General features: G+C 41.5%; 1 protein-coding gene across 1 annotated transcript in view; it reads left to right on the plus strand.

Moving 5' to 3' along the window:
* The window catches only part of PIKFYVE (phosphoinositide kinase, FYVE finger containing), a 64,026-nt gene extending 47,597 nt beyond the window's left edge, over positions 1–16,429 (plus strand). Inside the window, exons 23-41 of the mRNA XM_010143626.1 lie at positions 833–1,011; positions 1,487–1,600; positions 2,878–2,986; positions 3,100–3,254; positions 3,796–3,886; positions 4,561–4,621; positions 5,216–5,359; positions 5,530–5,650; positions 6,750–6,845; positions 7,241–7,324; positions 7,801–7,892; positions 8,553–8,717; positions 9,295–9,354; positions 9,818–9,994; positions 10,853–10,956; positions 11,256–11,384; positions 12,701–12,962; positions 15,155–15,229; positions 16,145–16,429. Coding sequence (XP_010141928.1) covers positions 833–1,011; positions 1,487–1,600; positions 2,878–2,986; positions 3,100–3,254; positions 3,796–3,886; positions 4,561–4,621; positions 5,216–5,359; positions 5,530–5,650; positions 6,750–6,845; positions 7,241–7,324; positions 7,801–7,892; positions 8,553–8,717; positions 9,295–9,354; positions 9,818–9,994; positions 10,853–10,956; positions 11,256–11,384; positions 12,701–12,962; positions 15,155–15,229; positions 16,145–16,260 — 2,334 coding nt within the window. The 3' untranslated portion in view covers positions 16,261–16,429. The remainder of the gene's footprint in view (positions 1–832; positions 1,012–1,486; positions 1,601–2,877; positions 2,987–3,099; positions 3,255–3,795; positions 3,887–4,560; positions 4,622–5,215; positions 5,360–5,529; positions 5,651–6,749; positions 6,846–7,240; positions 7,325–7,800; positions 7,893–8,552; positions 8,718–9,294; positions 9,355–9,817; positions 9,995–10,852; positions 10,957–11,255; positions 11,385–12,700; positions 12,963–15,154; positions 15,230–16,144) is intronic.
* Positions 16,430–20,712: the final 4,283 nt, after the last annotated feature.

The following is a 20,712-nucleotide window of genomic DNA, read 5'->3' on the forward strand; positions in this document are numbered from 1 at the left end:
GCAAGTAAGGAAAATCTTCATTAGAGGAATGATAAACTGCTTTAAAAAACCATAAGGTAGTTAAGATTGTGTATTATCTGAAATTTTTCCTGTAATTTAGCTAAAAAACTGGATACTCATCTCTAGCTAAACATCGTAAAAATTAAGAGCCTTCAAAGAGACAAAAAACCCCTTAATTAAAATTCTTGTAGTGCTAAAAAGCAAAACAATTGCCCATGTGGATGACTCAATTCACTGGCTTATGCTGGTTTAAACAAGGGTGTTGGAATTAAAGATACTTCGAGGAAGTTCATGTCATTGCTGAAGGCAAACCCTACACTGCTGTGTCTACACCTGTTCTATAACCATTCATCTCTGCATGCTCGTGTAAACATTAATATGTTTGTGGCTATTAAGTATGTATAAAGTGGTGACTACTCTAAGCTTGCAAGCGCTGTTGAAGTTGAAGTACACTGCAGAGCGATACCAATGTATCTGTAGCTGAAGAATCACCAGAGGAGAAAAATATGATGAAACTACTGCTGCTGAGTTGCTGGAAATTGTCTTTGTGCAGAGAAATAGCATCCCAGATATAAGCTTCCACTAAGGATATGTTTGCACTCCCCCAAATTAGCACCTGTCATCATTCACCAGCAGTTGTTGTTTATCCAATTTATTCTAACTATTTGTTGGCCTTAGCTTTGCATAAATGCTGTCTCTGATACTGTGTAGTGTGTGTCAGGGTCTTGGGTGCTTCTGGTGCTAAAAATACTAGACTACTGTCTGGGCTAGCCTGTCCTTAATCTTGTTTGAAGGATGAAGTTAAAAAGACACTTGGCTTTCAATTTTTCAGGTGACACCTGTTGTTCCCCTTTCCAATGATTCTTGGTCTATGTCTTTTGCAAAATACCTTGAGCTGAGATTCTATGGGCACCAGTACACGCGAAGGGCCAATGCGGAGCCTTGCGGTCATTCCATTCACCATGACTATCACCAGTATTTTTCCTATAATCAGATGGTGGCATCTTTCAGGTGAGGTTCACTGCTAAAAACTTACTTCTCTTTTGTGCTATGTGGAGCTTATAGCTCTAGTAAGGTTTCATCAGGTCTGTCCTTCACCTGGAGTACAGCATGGGATAGCGTAACAGCACTATAACCACAAATGCAGGATTGTGCGTGCTGGCTTGCAGAGGGCGTTGTGGGTGCCATCACCGTCCTAGGAGGAGGTGGCCAGTGTTCCTAAGAATGAATGGCTCCAGTTAATGATACAGAAAGGAAACACTTTTCTCTGTCTGTTGTCAAACTTCCAGATTTTCATTTTTGCAACACGATCTGTGGTTTTACTTTTTGCATAGGAGGCAAATGAACAGTGCATTATTGCTACTAAAAGTAGCTTAGGACTCATTGACAGTGCTCTTTCCATATAAGGGCCACAAATCACAATATAGTATAGAATTAGTACTGTGTGGGGAGAGTCTTCTTGATAGCTGTCATATTGCCTTTTCAGCTACTCTCCAATCCGGCTACTTGAAGTGTGTGTCCCACTCCCCAAGATCTACATCAAACGGCAGGCTCCGTCAAAGGTTACTATTTTGCAAGATCTCAAGGATTTCTCTCAAAAGTAAGCTTTGTTTTTAATGCCTTTCTCAGCTTAATTGTATTTGGGGCTTTTATTAGCAGAACCCGTTTTTGCAAGTATAGATAAGACTTGCTAATTATTCTTAGAAATTATTAGAAAAGTAGTGGCTTTAAACACATTTATACCTATGTATACTTCTAGGAGAGGGTGGTATTGGAATCTTCTTTATTACCTTTATCTTCTCTGTCCATGCTGATATCTCACCTTTTCATCTGGTGGCAACTGAGCTTAAACATAGTCAGTAAAAACTAATATTCTTCTCCTCTTCATCCATGAATGTTGCACTGGCATTGGAGTGGTACAGAATGATTTTGAATAATATCGCCAAGTAGCCATTGTAAGATTAAACACCAACTGGTGCGTGAAATATCACATTTTCTTACAAAATGCCTTCTGACGCACAGCTACAATATTTCTAATTCCTTCCTCTAATATTGAAGATGAAAGAGAGGAGGTAGTCCTAGAAGGCTTAATCTGCAAATGGTGGGTAGTGCTTTATATCCTTACCCAAAATTCCTTTTTTGGAAGATCTGACCAAGTTCTAGAAAAACTGCAAAGGTATTGCTCAAATCTATTGTCCAAACAGAGTTGTTTTTGCTATATTGATCATATGACTACAGTGGTCTCTGGTGTGTAAAAGATATTGCCTTTGTTAGCTATCAAAAATGATAACAGCAAACTTTCTGGTACCTCCTTGTAGTCTAAGGTAAACTCCTGTAAGCCTATGCACCTTCTAAATGTAGGAACATAAAAGATGGAGACAGACGTGATGGAAACTATTAAATCCAACCTGACTGCTGTTCTGCCTGGTGGCAACATTCCTGTATGGCTCATGTCTCTGTGACCACCTGAATTCAGGACCTATGGAACTCAGTTTAGAGGTTAAATAGTTACTCTTGACTGTGTCTGAGCCCTTCTGGTGGAGGTGTAGCTTGCAGTCCCAGATTCTTCCTAGACACCAATGACACAACAGTTCCTCTCTGCTAATAATGTGTTTGTGACCTTTGTATTGCTCTCAGACAACTTCTGCTGCTAAGAATGTCAGTATGTGTAACTTCTAGGTTTCTGCTAGATTAATGATTTTTTTTTTTTCCAACTTTACCTGTAAATTCAGTAGGACAGCTTACTGTGCAGGAGGAAGCATGTAAGAATGCAAAAGGCTATACATGACAAAGCTTAAACGCATTCAGACTTTCATTAAAGAATGTTGAAGATATTCCAAGGAGTCACATCTTAAATTTTTGCATCCCCGTCAACAGGGTGTCACAAGTGTATCTTGCTGTTGATGATCGCCTTGCTTCTTTGAAAACGGATACTTTCAGCAAAACGAGAGAAGAGAAGATGGAAGACCTCTTTGCACAGAAAGAGGTGATGGACTATTTCTTGCATCAGCAGACCATAGGCTGCAAAGTGTATGGGGAAGACACTCAAATCTAGCATCGTCTTTGGTCACAGAACACTGATAGTTTTTCTTTTGGCAGATGGAAGAGGGGGAATTTCGAAACTGGACTGAGAAAATCCAGGCAAGGCTGCTTTCGTCATCCTTAGACACACCTCAACAGCTGCAATCTGTTTTTGAGTCTCTGATAGCTAAAAAGCAAGGACTTTGTGAGATGCTACAGGCATGGAACAATAGGTAAGAGGGCACACGTTGGTATCGTGAGCAGCACTGATACCATGTTGGTTATAGAAGGGAAGAAGTTCCTTTGTACTTTCTCTCTCGGTAGTGCAGTTGCTATATAGAGTGTGTTATGACAGCTTGTGCTAAATGTCCTCTACTGGCTAAGACCACAGAGCTGGTTGATTGGAACAGAAAATCATTTGAGGCCAGATAAAAAAAAATACTGTGTTGTAGAGCACAACTTGTATCTCAGAAGAAAGTGTCATTTGAGTAAAGGTTGAAGAGAGTGGAATAAGGGAGCATGGGAAGCAATTAATTGGGTGAAATTATCTCTGAGGTGAAGAAAATGTTCTGGTTTTGGCCATGTGAAATGTAGCTTTGGCACGTATGAGCAGCCAGCTTGAGTTTGCAGTAATGACTTGTGAAAGCGTGCTTGGCTGTATTCTGGTATGGAGAAACTTCATAACTTCTGCCTTTCACAGGTAATACCCGTAACTATCTCCTAATTTAATTTTTCTTTGGGTTTTTTTGTGGTTTGTTGTGTTTATTTTTTAAGATTGCAGGATCTCTTTCAACAAGAGAAAGGGAGAAAACGTCCATCAGTACCACCCAGCCCTGGGAGACTGAGGCAAGGAGAAGAAAGCAAGGTATGAGAAGCAGGCTAGAAGCTACTTAATTTTTTTTTCTGAGAAACACAGTAGTCTTAAGAATGGCTTCAGTTCACTTAGTAAACTTGTTTCACTGCATCATGTAGTTTTCAGCTGTAAAAGCTTGAATTGCATGTTAACATAGGTATCTCTTCCTAAAGATGTGAACTAAGAGCCATGTTACACAGTAGAAGATGAAGTATAAATAGAACTTGGTGGTTTTCTCTGGTGTTTGTATAGTGATAAGCTGAATACTGCCCGCGGGGACCTGCACTCGTTGTCTAGGGGTATACTTAAATAGGAAGAAGGTCATGTCTTTAGACTCTAGGTTATTGCCCATCAGGTTTATCCCTTGTGAAAAAGGCCACGTCTGCTGCATGCATATGTGCCCTATCCACTTAACATGCATTTGTTAGATGCTAAAACACTTAACCGTAATCTAGCAGCAACTCAGTTTATGTGGAGAAAGTGTGTAGTCTTTAAAGTAGTCATAAGCATCTTGGGAAGCTGGGTTGCTGTTGACTTGTCTTTTTTGTGTGGTAGCAGATACAGTGACGGTGCACTGTGTGGGAGTGCTCTGTGTGGTACATCTGCTTTTGCAAACATTCCACAGAGGAAGGGATATAGCTATAAAGACCTTGGCACTAACACTGGTGTTTTGTTATTCTGCCTAGATCAGTAGCATGGATGCTTCCCCACGCAATGCTTCTCCAGCACTGCAAAATGGAGAGAAAGGTCTGATGTTTGTTTATTTTCCTTAAGTTACCAAAAGAAGCTTGCTGTAATGCGTTCCCTGTCATACCATGGGGGCCTTTATCAAATTTGATAGTTTAGAGAAACAGTGAATCCCCACTGTGTCAGATGGGAATAAGCCAATTTCTAGCTTACTGTTACAGAAAGCAAAATCTGCTTCTAATACAAAGCTGAATTACTAATGATACTAAATTGACCAGTAAGGGTTTTCCTTTGAATTTGAGTTTAAACATTTTCACAGGCTTTCTAAATAACTGAATAACTACATGGAATTTGGGAAATACCTCTTGCCTCTTCTCTGAACTAGTTCTGGATGCTGACCTCTTGCCTGTGAGGCATACTGACAGTTTGTGGGAACTGAAAGTAGTGGATATAAGCGTATGCATCTTCCAGAGTTTATGTGCTACACTGATAAGCTTGCCCACTCCTTTGCTCTGGGTGGCCTTACCTGCTTTCAAAGTAAAAAAAGTCTTGAAAGTAGACACTGGTAGTAGCTTGGCCTGAGAGCAAGCAATATCTCTTCTGACAGCCATGTAAAATGTGTTCTTCTGTCCTTAACTGTCCTTGTACTCTCAGAGGATCGTTTCCTGACTACTTTATCAAGTCAAAGCTCCACAGGTTCCACTCATCTTCAGCTGCCCACTCCTCCAGAGGTTGTATCGGAGCATATGATTGGTACCAACACACAGTCCGAACAGGATACAACAAGTAGTTCAGAAGGTATAGTTCAGTTGTGGTCTTGTATTTTCTCTCTTGCTTTCTTGTGGCAAGTGTATGAGATCTGTTTAGGAAGTGGCAAATCTGGTAACTCTCTTGTCTGCAACCTTCCTTCTGAATTTACAGCTTGAAGCTTGGTATTCTGGTGCAAACTTTACTTATCTCTGTTCCAGATGTGTTTGATGGACACTTACTGGGATCTACAGACAGCCAAGTGAAGGAGAAGTCTACTATGAAAGCTATCTTGGCTAACTTTTTGCCTGGAAACAACTATAACCCCATTCCATTTCCCTTGTAAGTATTATGTAATATATATGACGTACAAAATTAGCAGCCTGGTCAAATTGCAAACAGAGCTGTGCATGTTTCCTTTGCTCAGTATATGATTTTAGTCATGATTTGGATTGTCCCCGGATAAGCCATAGAACTTCTTCAAGAAGTTTTGTGTCCCTTCTAGGTGTTGTAGGTTACCTGCTTTTCTTATTAATGATTCACCCTCGTGCATATGCGTTATCAGTTTCTCCTCATCCTAGCAGGCATGCCTCCTCAGAACTCTTGAGGGGAGGGGAAGGGGTGGGGGGAAGGGGAGAAAGGTGATTTCTAACTTCATTGCTGCAGGGGTGGAGCAGAAATGTCTGTCTTTAGCAAAGACTTACATGCCTGCCTCTTGTTTTTGCTTCTAGACCTCATCCAAGTGTTGGACTCAAATTGGCATTTTCTGGGCGTAGGTCAGGTTCAATGGCTACTGCATGTGCCCTCAAGTCCCCCTCTCATGTGAAAATGGGCAGGCTGGAAAGTCTTTCAGCTACTTGGTCTGCATGTTTTGTAGTATTTCTCATTTGCCGTGATCCTAACATTTGGCAGCCTGAATTTAACTTCTGAATCCTCACCCCCAGGGTGATAGAGGAGGCCATGGGCTGGTGAGGTAAAAGATAAATGACTGGACCCTACAGATAAGTAAAAGAAAATGTTACAGAAACCCAGGAGATTTTAAGGAATTTTCTGTGCTAAACTGCTTCTTCAGAAAAGGGTCTAACTTCATTCTGCAGGCTATGCTGCAGGACAGTCAAAACAAACTCAGGCAGGTTTTGGTGCCATTAGAAACAGTGGCTGCTAAACAGAAATGGACTCTTAACGTGGAGCTGGTCTTCTGATATAAGCAGCTTGCTTGAAGTGCCGGTTGCCCTAACACATTACCATTTAGATTTAACCACATAGCCATGGATGTGTCTACTGGGAGAAGCTGATCTGGGGAGCTTTGGTACCATGCTGAGACTTGCAGCTTGTGCCTGGGAGTGCTGTGATGAGATGTGGGTTTTGACCAAAACTTAACCTTTTCTTTCCATAGACTTTTATGATCTACTAACACCCTCCCTATGTCGTTTCCATTTAGTGACCCGGATAAGCACTACCTAATGTACGAGCATGAACGTGTACCTATTGCAGTCTGCGAGAAAGAACCAAGCTCTATCATAGCTTTTGCTCTCAGGTACTGGTGTGATTTTGCTGTTAATCTGACACGTGTTGTGCTCTTGCAGCTTTTCTGTGCAAGGAATATTTAAATCCTAAAGGCAGGGAACAAGCATGTCACAAAGCAGCAGACTTGTAAAGAAAACACATTCTTAAATTGTGGGAGAAGGAGAAACAAAGGAGGATTTTCTCTTCAGTATGATCTAGAGCAGCTTCTGTTTTAAGGGAACCAAATACTGTTACAAGAAAAAAAGCGGTGGTTTTTCTACTGCAGGTTTTTTGTTTCTTGTGATTATCTCTGACTTGTATCTTTGGATTGATGTTAGTCTCCCAGAGAACAGCTGACTGTTTTCTGGGTTTGGGTTATTTATTTATTTATTTATTTATTTATTTTTATTTTCCTTTCCCATTCAGTTGCAAGGAGTATAGGAATGCCCTGGATGAATTGTCCAAAGCGTCTTTGAAGAACAGTTCTGAAGAAGGACTACAACCAAACAGGTTACATGCAGGAACTGCAGTACATAGAGTGAAGGCAAAGTGATTGTAGTGAATAAGCCAAAACGGGGATGGGGAAGGACACTCAATATGACTCTCTCTGTTGGGAACTCTGCTTTCTGACACAATCCATGTAACTAACACATACTTGCAGTATCTGAGTTTCCATTTCACGTTAGGGGCTGTGCTGGCTTCATCACTTGATCCCTTGACTGTGTGCACCCAGGATTACTGGGCCTGCTTACCTTTCCTGTGGTGATGGGGGGACCTGTTGCTACAGAGCCCTGAGAGGCTTTTGTCAGGGAGGCGGAGGAGGACTAACTTTGGAGAGTCCTACACCGTGACAATATTAAATTGTATCCTCTTAGTGCTTAGTGTTGGGCATGGGGGAGAAATAAATGCACGGGAGTAAAACAATAGTGTCTTGGGTGCCAGTATTTCCTGGGCTCATGACTTGTTTTTTTTCTTTCTCTTTTCAGCATGTTAGACAGCAAACCAAAGAGCAGTAGCCCTGTCCGCCTGCCAGAGGCTAACATGGGTCCTTCAAATCGCAATGCAGAACCAGAACAGCGTAAGACCATTTTGCCAAAATCATATCCGTGATGCTAATCTCAGTTTAGGCTTGATTCCACTTAACCTGGGTGCTAGCTCTTGTGAAATTTAAGTTAAAACAAATAAAATGCATTCTGAGTTGAAATTGTGACTAGTCTTGGAATTGACCTGATGCAGAATGTGGTGGGGCAGGGCAGGATATGTGTGTGTTTGTGTTTGTTTTCTGAAGTCTGTGCCCGTGATGGCTTTCTCTGATTCTTATGTGATCACACTATCATTCCCTGATTTGCCATGTTATGATGTAGTGGAACTTGGGTTTTGTTGAGTCTAACTTGTTCGGTGGGGTGTGGTGTCAGTAATACGTTCTGACTTCTTTTGGCAGTGCGTTCTTTAAAAAAATGGCAATTAAAATATTTTGAAATGGAGAAGTGAGGTTCTGACTATATTAAAGATGCTTATGCTTGGTCTGAGTTTTAAAATGACTCAAAATCCAGAGTGATACTCAGAACACTAAATCAGCTAAGCTGGTGGACCTTGGTTGCCTGAAGAATAGCAAATGAGTTACAGTTGAATGACATCATTCCTCCAGTTAGAACAATGAATGGCGAATGCTCATTTGAGTCATGCTTTGGCCTGTGGAAATACCAAGAGCAACTTCTTTATTCCTTTTTCACTGTAGCAAAGAAACAATCCAGCGTTTTGTCTTTTTTCCGTGGCACGGGAGGGAAGAGCCCAGACCTGTCTTCGCAGAAGAAGGAGACCTTACGTGGTGCTGACAGTGCTTACTATCAGGTTGGACAGATGGGCAAAGAGGGAGCAGAAAACCAAGGAGCAGAGCCTCAAGGTACAAGACTGTTGATGCCATCTTCTGTCTTGGACTCTCATTTCTCCCAAACCTCATTCGTACTTGTAAGGCCCAGAATGCACTCCTGCTCGTGCTTTTGAAACAGTACAGGGCTACTCAGTGCTTTGAAAATGAATGATTTGCGCATCAAGTGTAGGCCTCTCTTCTAGACATTGCTTTCCTTTATGGGAAGGGAAATAGGGTGTTTAAAACCCCAGTAGCTATAGGGACATTGAGTAATCTGGGCTCGAATGCCTTTGGGGTCACTCTAGTTAAGCAGCCCAGTCTCTCTTCCTTGCTTCCTTTTTAACTTCTGTTGTTTCAGCTCATGGAAAATGAATTAAGAGAAGAAGAAAGCTTGTACTAATGTGTCGCATGAACAGCAGTGCCCTTCTATCATACATATTATATTGTAAAATTATAGTTGTATCTCTAATTTCCCTTGTACGGTTCCATTTGTATTCCTGAATTAAAAAAAATGTTTTTCCTGTAATGTGAGTTTACAGTAGTATCTTACATGGCTTTCTCAGTAATAATAATGAACAATCTTGACTGAATAGTCCCTTTATGCCTTCAGATGATGTAGATGGAGGAGATGGACAGAAGAAACAGCTGGTGAATCCCCATGTGGAGCTCCGTGAGTAGTTGTAAATAATAACTTGAAGTCCTAGCCGGCAAACTCCTTTCTTTAGACAAATCTAATGGAAATCTTGACGCTCGTGATTAGTTACTCCTAATTACTGCTGCACTGGGCAGCAAAAAAATATCCAGTCAAGGACAGAGCAATGCAGTTTATACTTATTATTCTAATTAATCTCTCTGTTACAAAAATAGCCCGTAAAACTCATTAAAAAGCCCATAAAACTTTTTTTTTATTGATCTTTTGTCTGGACACTTTCTCACAGCATATACTGTGAGCTAACCAAAAGCGGGTTGACTTGCTTGTAAGGTTTCCATTTAAATCCTATTCAACTTCCAAAATACAAGAGGTGAGATAGAGGGGTGTTTAGCACCATAATATTCTTTTAGACATCAGAAGTGTCATCTCAGTCAGTGAGCATTGCATGCTGTTACTGAGGAGGGCTTTTTTTTTTTCTCAGAGTTTTCGGATGCGAATGCCAAGTTCTACTGCCGGATTTATTATGCTGGCGAGTTTCACAAGATGCGTGAAGTGATACTGGGGAGCAGTGAAGAGGACTTCATCCGATCCCTCTCTCACTCTATGCCCTGGCAGGCACGAGGTGGCAAATCTGGGGCTGCATTCTATGTGACTGAAGGTAAATGCTGCTTCTTCCCGCTTCGTAATGACAGGGTGTTACTTAGGAATGGTGGCAGTTAGTGTTTCATTTGCTCCCTGATTACCTCTAGCCAAAGGGTTGCTGACTGTGAAGTGGCCACTCAGAATGGAAAGTTGAGTGGATATTTGTTTATATTAGGTTATTTGTCTCTTTGTATGTGCAGGCAAACAAAATGAGGTTCTGTTTTTTAGTAGGAGCAGCTGGGGAGGCCAGCTGAGCAGAAGGTTTGTATTCTCTTAGGCAGACTGCAAAAAACAAAAACCTGAGTATAATTCAAGGAAAACTGGTTATTATTTGTCTCTTTGTATGTGCAGGCGAACAAAATGAGGTTCTGTTTTTGTAGGAGCAGCTGGGGAGGCCAGCTGAGCAGAAGGTTTGTATTCTCTTAGGCAGACTTCAAAAAACAAAAACCTGAGTATAATTCAAGGAAAACTGGTTATTAAAGACACAATGTTGCTTATAATCCCACACTGTATAGTTGACTTATGGGTTTTTTTTTTTTTAACTCTGGCTGATTCTAGGCCCCTACTTAAAGTCTTAAATGGAAGGGTCTGTAGGCTGTTTCTGTTGTCTGTGTAAGAAGCTCGTACAGCTGAGGTACATCTAATTTAGGCAGTCTCTTCTCCCTGATTTGGTAGAACGCCGAAATCCAGAAAGGCTGAAATTCAGAATATATGAAGTAATAGTTCCTAGAAAAGAACTTGTAAGTACTTTAAGGGAATTTTAGTCCTTTAAGTTTTTCAAATCACTTCAGCTGTGTGACAGTCCTATAGAACTTGCAAAGCATACATCACTTCCTGTATGTAAACATGTTGCCTCTGTCTGATGTTAAAACAGATGATAGATTCATCTTGAAGCAGATGCCTCGTCTGGAAGTCCAGTCGTTCCTTGACTTTGCTCCACACTACTTCACTTACATCATTAATGCTGTTCAGCAGAAGGTATTTAAAAAAAGAAACAACCAAAACACACCAAAAAACCAACCAAACAAAAAAAGCCTTTTGTTTTAGGCAGCATCCTGTATTTCACAGACTAGTAACAGCTTCCATTAACCACTTCCACTGAAGTTAATGTCGGAGGGTATGAGTTGTACTACTAAAGAGGTTTTGAGATAAAAAGTGAGAATTTTGCTAGAGCTTCTAAGCTGTAATACACAGTCAGATGGAACCGTGGTGCCTCTAGTATTTGATTGCTGATTGCCTGTACAGAGAGATCTTACCCTATGACTTCTCTTCATCAGAAGCCGACAGCACTGGCCAAAATCCTTGGGGTATATCGAATTGGATACAAAAACTCTCAAAACAACACTGAAAAGAAACTGGATCTGCTTGTCATGGAAAACCTTTTCTATGGCAGGAAAATGGCTCAGGTAAGAACCAAACGTTCTTTTTCCCTTGCAGTGCAGTTCTGACTGGGAGCAAGAGCAGGGTAGCAGCCTAGATAACTTTTAATTTTGCATGTGCTGTCTATATCTAGCACTGATCAAAGATGACAGTTTGTGCGTGTTTCATTGTTACGTGATCCTTGGTAACTTGATGCCCGATTGGCTAGTTCAGATAGCTGCAGTGTAGGCTTCTGTTTTTAGAAGTCTAATTTTTCTCCTGCATCCTCTGTATCTGAGAGAAAGCGTTGCCAACTTAGGAAAATGTGAAACCTTTTGGCAAAGCTTTTAGAAGGACTGCCTGGGATTACAGACTTCATTGGTTTAGGAGGAGAGCCTCACAGATGGAGGCTCCCACTGTGTAGTGGGAGGGAAACTAATAATGTTTTGAACCTGCTGTCTTCTTTCTGAACCACTTTGTGTGTGGGACAAGATGTTGAATTTAGTCTTGCTCATATAAAGGTCCTTTATGAAGGGAATAGATTGAAGACTTTAAAATGACTGTGGGAGAATTCTCTTAAAATACAGAGTTGATGCTGAAAAGGAAGTTGAAACAAGTGTTGCTTCTAAAACTAGATAATATCAATTCTGTCCACCTTCCCTCCCAGTGTCTGACCCCTAACAGGGGGTGTTTGTGGCAGGAAGTGAACTGAGGGAATTCTGGATAGATGTAAAGGATGTTGTGGGTTTTCTTTTTGTTTGTCTTTTTTTTTTTTTAAATCATGATGGTGGTCAGGCACTAGAACAGAGACCCAAGGAGACTGTGGAGTCCATCCCTGAAGTTGGTCAAATCTGGACTGGACAAGATTTGAACAGCCTTCTCTAGCAAAATCTGCAGGGCATTGGACTGGAGACCTCTAGAGACCCTTTCCAACCTAATGATGGTCTGTCTCTAGCACTGCTAACAGATGTTAAACAGTTCTTCATGCAAGATTCATCTCCCTCTTCAGTGGCTTTACTTTTGTCAGCATTTGGGTCTGTAGAAGCTGACGTGGAAAACTGAGTTTACCCATACAACATAGAAATAGGGTCACCTTTTTTCCCTGACATTAGGTTGAATATTAATGAAAGAACACCTAAAATTTGTGAATTGGCAAAGCTTTCATGTAGGCTTACATACTACTCTTCACTTGGGAAACTTTAGTTTTTGTAGTATGAAAACGTTTTATGTTAATTGTCTTCCTCCTGCGGAGAAGGAAGGAGTTGCCCTGCTATTCTGCCTTCTCAAACACTGCGATTAGGTGTGTAGAAGTCTTTAACCTTGCAGAACAATGAAAGAAAGTAGTGCTGTTCTCTGTTTGCAGGTTTTTGACCTGAAGGGCTCCCTCCGGAATAGAAATGTTAAAACAGACACGGGCAAGGAAAGCTGTGATGTAGTCCTGCTGGATGAGAACCTTCTGAAGATGGTCCGAGACAATCCTCTGTATATCCGTTCTCATTGCAAGGCTGTGCTGAGAGCTTCCATACACAGTGATTCCCAGTTCCTCTCCAGCCACCTCATCATCGACTATTCCCTGCTTGTGGGTCGTGATGATACCAACAATGAGCTGGTTGTTGGAATCATTGGTACATTGTCTTTTGTATTTTCTTGTTTTGAACTGGTGAAACTGCTTTCTTCTGGTTTAGGTGCTTATAGTATTTTTAGAACTGCACCACCACCGCCGAGATGTGTGTCAATAAAGCTTGTCTTCTCTCTGATGGAATACCACCCTCACCTCTCATGGGTATTCAAAGTGAAGGCAGGAAGTCCGCTCCAGCTCTTGTATGAGCTTTTGTTAGCCTTTTCATTGCAAAGGGTATATGCAGGAGGCCTCACAGGTGGTGAAAAAGCAGTCAAGTTGGTGCTTAACCTATGCTTTGACTCCAGTGGAAGTAGGGAAGGTTATTTGTATGCTTTTAATGTGTTTAAATTCAGTAATGTTTACATAGCCATTTAAATTTTAACTTGCCTGGAGATCTCAGGAGAAACAGTATTGGTAGGGATGGAAGAGAGAAGTTAAAAGTCATGAGGGAATCACTTGTGATCATGTAGTCTGACCTGGATAATATGAGTAGAAATGCAGTAATTACCTTGCCACACCCTCTGACTTGTGGCTGGTAAGCAGAGCCTCATCTTTAGACAGGCAAGCTTCTGTTGTGCAGAAGACTTGGAGATTAAGCGGTTTTGCAGAGTGTGGAAGTCACTCTTCGAAATGAGACACTCTTTAAACCTAGCTCAGAAATGCTTCCAGAAGAGATCTCAAACCATCAGGTCTGGGTTACTCTTTTTCTGATGAAGTTTGAAAGCCATTCCAATGACACTTGTAGCTGAGTATTGAAGTCCCAGCTACAAAGAACTACAAGTTGCTACTACTTTCTGGTTTTGTAGACTTGAATATTTGGGTAAATGGGATGGGGCTCTGCTCCTTCTGCACATATGGCTTTTTGCTGTATTATGGACAGTCTTACTTGATTGAAGAGAATATTTTATATGATGTTTAAAGCTAACAGTTTCTTCACTGTGGTCGGAACAGCTGTTTGTGATCTGAAGGAGCTTGTGTAATGCATCTTCAAGAAGAGACAACATGCCCGCTGTATCAGGCTGTCACAACGTGCTCTAAATCATACCCTGAGAACTTACAAAGTACTCAAGCTAAATTTGTGGTGGGGGGGAATAAAAACCATGAGCTTGGATTGAGTTTGAATCTGAGGTTAGAATCTCTATCTGTTTTAGATCCTAATGTGATGCAGAAAACAACTAAGTTAGGTCTGCGAGTAGCTGTGAACACTATTTTGTCTTCAAAAAGGCCCTGTTGTGTGGGCCTCTGGGTCCTGGGGCATAAAGTGACAGTAGCTAGTGGACAAACTGATGATAGCAGTCCCAACGCACTCTAAAGGAGTGTTTTCAAAGACTATTGAGGTAAGTGGATAAATATCAAGGTTGGCAGGTCTGGATGAGTTTTGCGTAAAGCACAGCTGAGGTGAAACGTGGATACTTAAGGTGGCCTTTTGTAAATCTAGAAACAGTAAATTCAAAATTGTGTAACTACAGTTGCAATCAAATGTTGGAGATAACAATATCCACTGATGAAAAACTTAACTTACTACAGCTTCAGCTTTGCAAACCAAAATGTTCATGTGCTTGTAATGCCTGAGCATGCTTTCTCTGAAAAGGGCTTGGAAAAAATTCTGGAGACTTCTCCTTGCAAGCCCGCCTTTCCTTTCACGAACTGGTCATGTCTCCAGTCCTCCATAGCATGAAGTGAAAAGTGCTTGCTTTCTGTTATCAAACCTGTAGGTGGCTGCAATGGTGAGGAAAATACTACTGACTTAAATGGATAGGTGTCCAAGTCTTGATGCTGCTAGCATTGCTTGCTGTTGCAGAAAAGTAGTGGGAGCTGTTACAGCAAAGTGGGTCTTCTGGATATGTTTCTGGGTTATGAGGATCAGCTGGGTGATTCTTGTAAATGACCCCTTGAAACTTGAACGTGGAAAAAGACAGGCATGCCTGGGCCAGCCCGGTTTTCTGGAGTCAGGAGGAGTTGATGGGGAAGAATTGCTGCGCTATTGAGATACCATATTCACCTTACCCAAATATAGTCAATACTTGAAACTGGGGCAATCATCAGGGGGAACACTGAAGTTTCTCATACTGAGGAAACCTACTGCTTTCTAGTCCTTTCTTCAGGGGAAACAGATACATTTTAGAACAATGTTACTTGGCTTATAACAGGTATAACTTGTTTGTGTGTGCTTTTTTTTTTTTTCAATTGAAACAGACTATATTCGCACTTTTACCTGGGACAAAAAACTTGAAATGGTGGTGAAGTCAACTGGCATCTTGGGAGGACAAGGTGAGTCCAGAATGAAAGCAAAATTTTTGATCATGTTTTCTTGTTACCTTGAAACTTCTAATAAAGCCACAACTTACCCACATGTGGATTTGCAACACTAGATTAGTTGTCCAGAACAAAGGAAGGAATAACAAGTTTCAGAAGAATTAATACATTGATCTGCCTCTATGGGCGACAATTTAAATACTATAATTTCTGGGAATGGGGTCTGCATATCAGACTGTTCCTTTCTGTTTCTTAGTTACCAGCTACTCACATAAACATAGTCATCCGTACAGAGATACTACCAAAAGCCTTGCTGCCTGGTGTCGGAAGATGATTTCCGAGTCCAGAAATGAGAGATACTCTGAGCTGTTAGTATGGAGGAATCCTTACTGAATGATAGAATACTGCCTTTATTTCGAGGAGCTGAGGAGTTCCCTTTATGGAAGTGAGTAGTGTATCTTCTGTGCAGCATCATCTAGTGCTGGCCACATGTTAGTAGGAGGACTAGAAAGAGAAGGGAAGTGGAACACTTGATGTACCACTGTTCATGTGTCTGGAGAAGGTAAGCGCATGCCCATAAAGTGAAATTCCTCGTGGAAAAAAATTGCATGTCTGCTGGAGAGCCTTAAAGATCTATAAACAGGAGAAGAGAAAAAGAAACAAACTGATCAGAGCTGGTGTAAAAAGCCTAGATGGTTCCTCCAACTTCAGGTATCTCAGTTCAGTGTTAGGGGTCCAGATCTTGATCTGTCTTCTGTCCTAAATGTTTAAAGTTATTAAACAAACAAAAAAGGGCAGTTGGTAGTGCTTGTGGGTTCCAAGACCCTTCCATGCACAGTATTCTGTCTGGTGTTAAAATCTCATGTGACATCTGTCTTTACTGCAATATACTCAGCCCATTTCTAACTACTCTTGACTCTTACACATTAGGTAAGATGCCAACTGTGGTGTCTCCAGAACTGTACCGGACCAGGTTTTGTGAAGCTATGGACAAGTATTTCCTGATGGTGCCAGACCATTGGACAGGACTGGGCCTGAACTGCTAAGCTAAATCCCGTATTGGAAAAGCACAAGAGGACAATGACATTATAGGCCATTCTCTTCCTGTGGTCTGTCCAGCAGTAAGCAAGAGGATTGCAGGTCTGGGTCTGCTCTGACAGCATGTGTCATGCTGTGAAGTGTGAAATCTACTTGTTGCACTTTAATCCTCTCTTGGAGGCTGGTTCGCTTATCAGCCTCCTAAGGGTCTAAGCTGTAAGGTACCACTGAACAGTATGATAAGATACACTCCCTGTCAGTAGAGCAGGTGATGCTGTCTCCATGTAAGAGCACTGAAAGAGATACTACCCAGTTCATGATGGTGTAGAAGTACATGACCTCAGTAAGTCTTGCACTGCCTGAGTGGTGCTGAATATGAGCAGCTCGTGTTTCTGTAGCGGATGCACGGTACTGCAAATGTGAAGTAAACCCCCCTCCGTGTAGGTGGGTGAGAGAAGAATGAAGATGACACCTGAGTTCTGTTGTTGTTGCAGTGGTCTGTAACCGACCTGTTCAAGATCCATGATTAACTCGTTTTGCTTACGCTCTATAGCTTCAATTTTTTGGGGGTTCTGTAAACAGTATTTTTTTTTAAAAGGCAGCTCCACAGCTATCGTGCTGTATCACTACATCTTTTAAGTTTCATTATTGCAGTACAACTCTATCTGTCATAACTTCTTTTTAGTTGAATCTCATAAAAATGGGTTGTCAGTCATCAGCATTATGCAAAACCCAAACATATCCCTTCAGTCCTAAACAGTACTTTGATCTGAATGTTGCCCAAATCCCTGGAAACAGGTAACTAAAAAATGTACCCTTGAATTTAACAAGACCTGATTAATTATAGTTATGAAGCTGATTAACCCTTTCCTTAGCAGAAGGTACTACGTTGCTAGACAAAATGAAGCATACTGCCTTAGAGTGACGACTTTCTCCTTAATGAAACAATAATTCCTGGCAGATCACTTCAAATCCATTTCAGTTCCTCAGAACTTTCAAACAATGCATTTACCTCATGGTGAAGCTTTGCCAGGAGAATGTTTTTCTTGCATTTATGACATGCTGATGAGAATGAGCATTCAGATCTCATCACACTGTGTAGCCCCAATGGAAAAACTGTCTCTTCAACAGTATTAGATATTTTTTGTTGGTTTTGCACCACTGAGATGAATGTAGTAATCTTTTTCTGTAAAAAGAAAAACCTGACAGGTATCTTGTATGATGGTTAAGATATGCAGAGATCTGTGAATCTCTGTTATGACAACAAGCACTTCTTTCAATTTTTATTGATTTTTACCTCTTTTTGTAGATGATGAGTTTACTTTTTTAGCTTCATTATAATATAGGCCAGTAAATAATAGGTTTTTTTAGAGTTTGAGAGGCAAGAATGCTGTCCTGTGACTTCCAGTCTCTGATGGAAGGACTTCAAACAAACATGGAGTCTGGGACAGCATAGCTCTTTATGACTGCTTTCTTGTTCTGACCAGTTGCCTGGTAAGGCCCTCTTCACTGTAACCGTGGATTGATGTAACCATGTAACCATCTTCACTGTAACCATGGATGTCTATTTTCTTCACCCCTGTGTTCAGTATATTCTTCTGCAGCAGACAGTGGTGGCTCTGTTCAGGAGTGACAGCTGGGCAGCACTGAGAGAGGAAAATGCCAGCAGTGAGAATTGAACTCTTGGCTCCAAAAACAATCAAAGCAGCTCAGGTCTGAGCTGCCAAGGAGCAACAGTCATTTTCGTTGGAAGAAGTCTTCCCCACCCCATTGCAAAGCCCTACTGGAGGATGAGCAAAAATGCTGACCTTGAAGCAGTAGAGATTATTTTCTCTTCCTCTATACTATGTAATCATTGTTTCTGAGGGTGCAGAGTTGAAGGCTGCAGTGATGTGTGCTGTGGAAAGATGACACAGTACTTCTTGCATCCTATGGTCCAGAATCTCTGTGGTCCAACACAGTGCAGTAGGTGCAGCTGACCACCTCTGGGAGATGCATTGTCCCCTCTGTTGGAAAGTACTCAGCAGATGGCTACCTGTGTAGGGGGCCTTGTGTAATGACGAAACAACCAGTCCATCGGCTCAATGCTACTCTCACTTCTGTGGCTTCTACCTTTTGTCTTGGCCCATCAGTGTGAAAGGGCATGCCGTGCAGCCTCAATCTGTTTTGGTCTCAGTTAAAGTTTACGTGTGTTCTTCCTCCTTTCCCTCCTGAAGTTTACAGGGGAAAAAACTTGATTTGCCTGACTAGCTAAGTTGTACCAACAACAGCTGGTTATGTTATCTTCCATCTAAGTATGTGGATTGGTTGATGGAGTGTCATGGCATCTGCGCTTGGCTGATGTAGAGCTGTGGTGTGCTAGCCCAGCCCTGTCACCAGTAACCCTTATTCCATTGATGTGTTGCTGCTCTGTACTGCCTGTCTTCCAGAGTCCCAGGCAACTGGCTATAAGGCAACATGATCATCTGACTGTAGCTGATGTTCCCCTGTACGTGATAGCATGGCCTTCAGCACTAAGTGAGAGAACCTTCCACTGGCTATAGCTGTTTTGCAGCCTGTGAACACAGAGCCCAGGTGTGTGAATTGTGACCCTTTTGGGCTGAAGTTAGAACAGTTGGAGAGATTTGTAGGAGTGATCTTGAGCTGGCATTAACAGCTAACTTTGGGTCAGGATGTGGCTGATAGACTAGTCCTGGCAGGCTGGAGTAAATAGCAAACTGCTGGTCATGGGTAACACAGTAGCTGCAGTACCAACTGGAAACCTTTGGGTGAAATGTGATGTAGTAAGCATTTCTAGATCAGATCCTAGAAGCTGAACAGATCTCAAATATTCCTTTTTTTCAGAAGAAGAATTGTCCTGGCATTTCATGTGCTGCAAAGTGACTTCTCAAAAGGAAAGCAATACTTCATGCAGAAGAGAATTTTGAGGTAGCTCTTTGCGGGGCTGTGTTAGCTTTGTGTCCGGTCTGTGTCCCTGCAGCACGCCTGAGGATGTCCTAGGGGAACAGCCTAGGTGTTACATAAGCCCTTTGATTAATTTTATAAAATTATTATTTCTTTATAACACAGGTTTAGCATATGTGTGTATAAGCAAATCCCAGTTGCAAACATGAAGACTTACTTTCTTCACAGCTAGACTGTCTTTTTTTCTTCTGTTGTTTTGATCTGAGGCCTTGTGACAAATGTCTGAATCTTGTCCAGTCAGAGTGATGACTTGCTTTGAGTCATTTTGTAAACAGCAGAATGCCTTGTAGTGGCCCAGTGATGCATTCTGTCCCACAAAGCCCATGAGGGACTCTTGCTGCTTAGGTAGCTCTGCTGGCCTCAGGGGAGTTACCTGTGGCGTGGGTTCTCCTCTGCGAGAATGACCAAACCCAAATGAATTGCTCACTAGCAAGTGGCCAGACTAATCATGATTCAAAGCACTTAATGTACCATAATGTATGTATTTCTAATGTACCTTGGTTCAGCTGTATTTTATAAACTTGATGTACTAAACTATTTGAGAATAACTGCCTTGACTACTTGGAGAATCAAAGTGTAACGTATATAGATACAAATAAAGTGACTAAAATATGCTCAAGTCTATTCCATGGGGTGAAGCAGTTAGGTCTCAGAGCATCTCATTTTCTCCATCAGAGGATAAGCCCTCTGCTCGCTCTGCACTTCACGTGCAGGGTAAGCATGCTTGTTAAGTCTCTATATTGCAGCTTGTCTCTCCTCATGGAGCAGGATCTCTGGGCAGCTCTCCAGGTCAGTGGCAGGAGAATGTGCTTTCTTACTCTTCTCCCACCTTTTTGCCAGCTGCTTTCCAATACAGTGCTGTGTGAGACACGGAGATGGTGTTGCTGTGTGCCAGTTCTTCAAGAGGTAGCACACATTTCTCAGGAAAAAAATCTCCAGGTATTTCTATAGTTGTCTCTTAAGTGGACTAAATAAAGAAAAAATCCAAAGAGGTCTGAAAATTAATGGCATGATTGCTTCCTATTAACCTGGTATGTAGTAAACCTTCAAAGCTAAAAATTTTGTGTGGTTAGTTCTAGGAAGGGCACTTGTTGGTTCCTAGAATATAGAACTCAAAATCTAAAACATAAGGATTGTACGTGCATTGTGTGCCATCACTGCTTGCCAGGTGAGTTTGAGTTTTTTCACCTGCTGCGGAATGAAACTACAGCAGAAGCTGTCCCACCATGGGAGTGTGAGCAAGGCAAAAGGTGGGATGCTTGATTCAGGGGCAGTGCTGCACTTTGCTGGTGTAAGGTCGAGTGTCAAGACTTAAGGGTTCTGACACAAAGCTGAAAAGCACAAATGCAGGGTTATCAAAGCAATATTCCTCTAATGTTTACAAGTGAGACTGCCAACACCTAGTAAAGAACCAGAGCACAGTGAAATTTCTTTTGGTCCATAATGAAGTATTAGAAAATGAAATTTAATGAAAATGGTAATTGCATGTGTTTTCC

Source organism: Buceros rhinoceros, unplaced genomic scaffold (genome assembly GCF_000710305.1).
Source record: "Buceros rhinoceros silvestris isolate BGI_N320 unplaced genomic scaffold, ASM71030v1 scaffold7339, whole genome shotgun sequence".
Lineage (NCBI taxonomy): Eukaryota > Metazoa > Chordata > Aves > Bucerotiformes > Bucerotidae > Buceros > Buceros rhinoceros.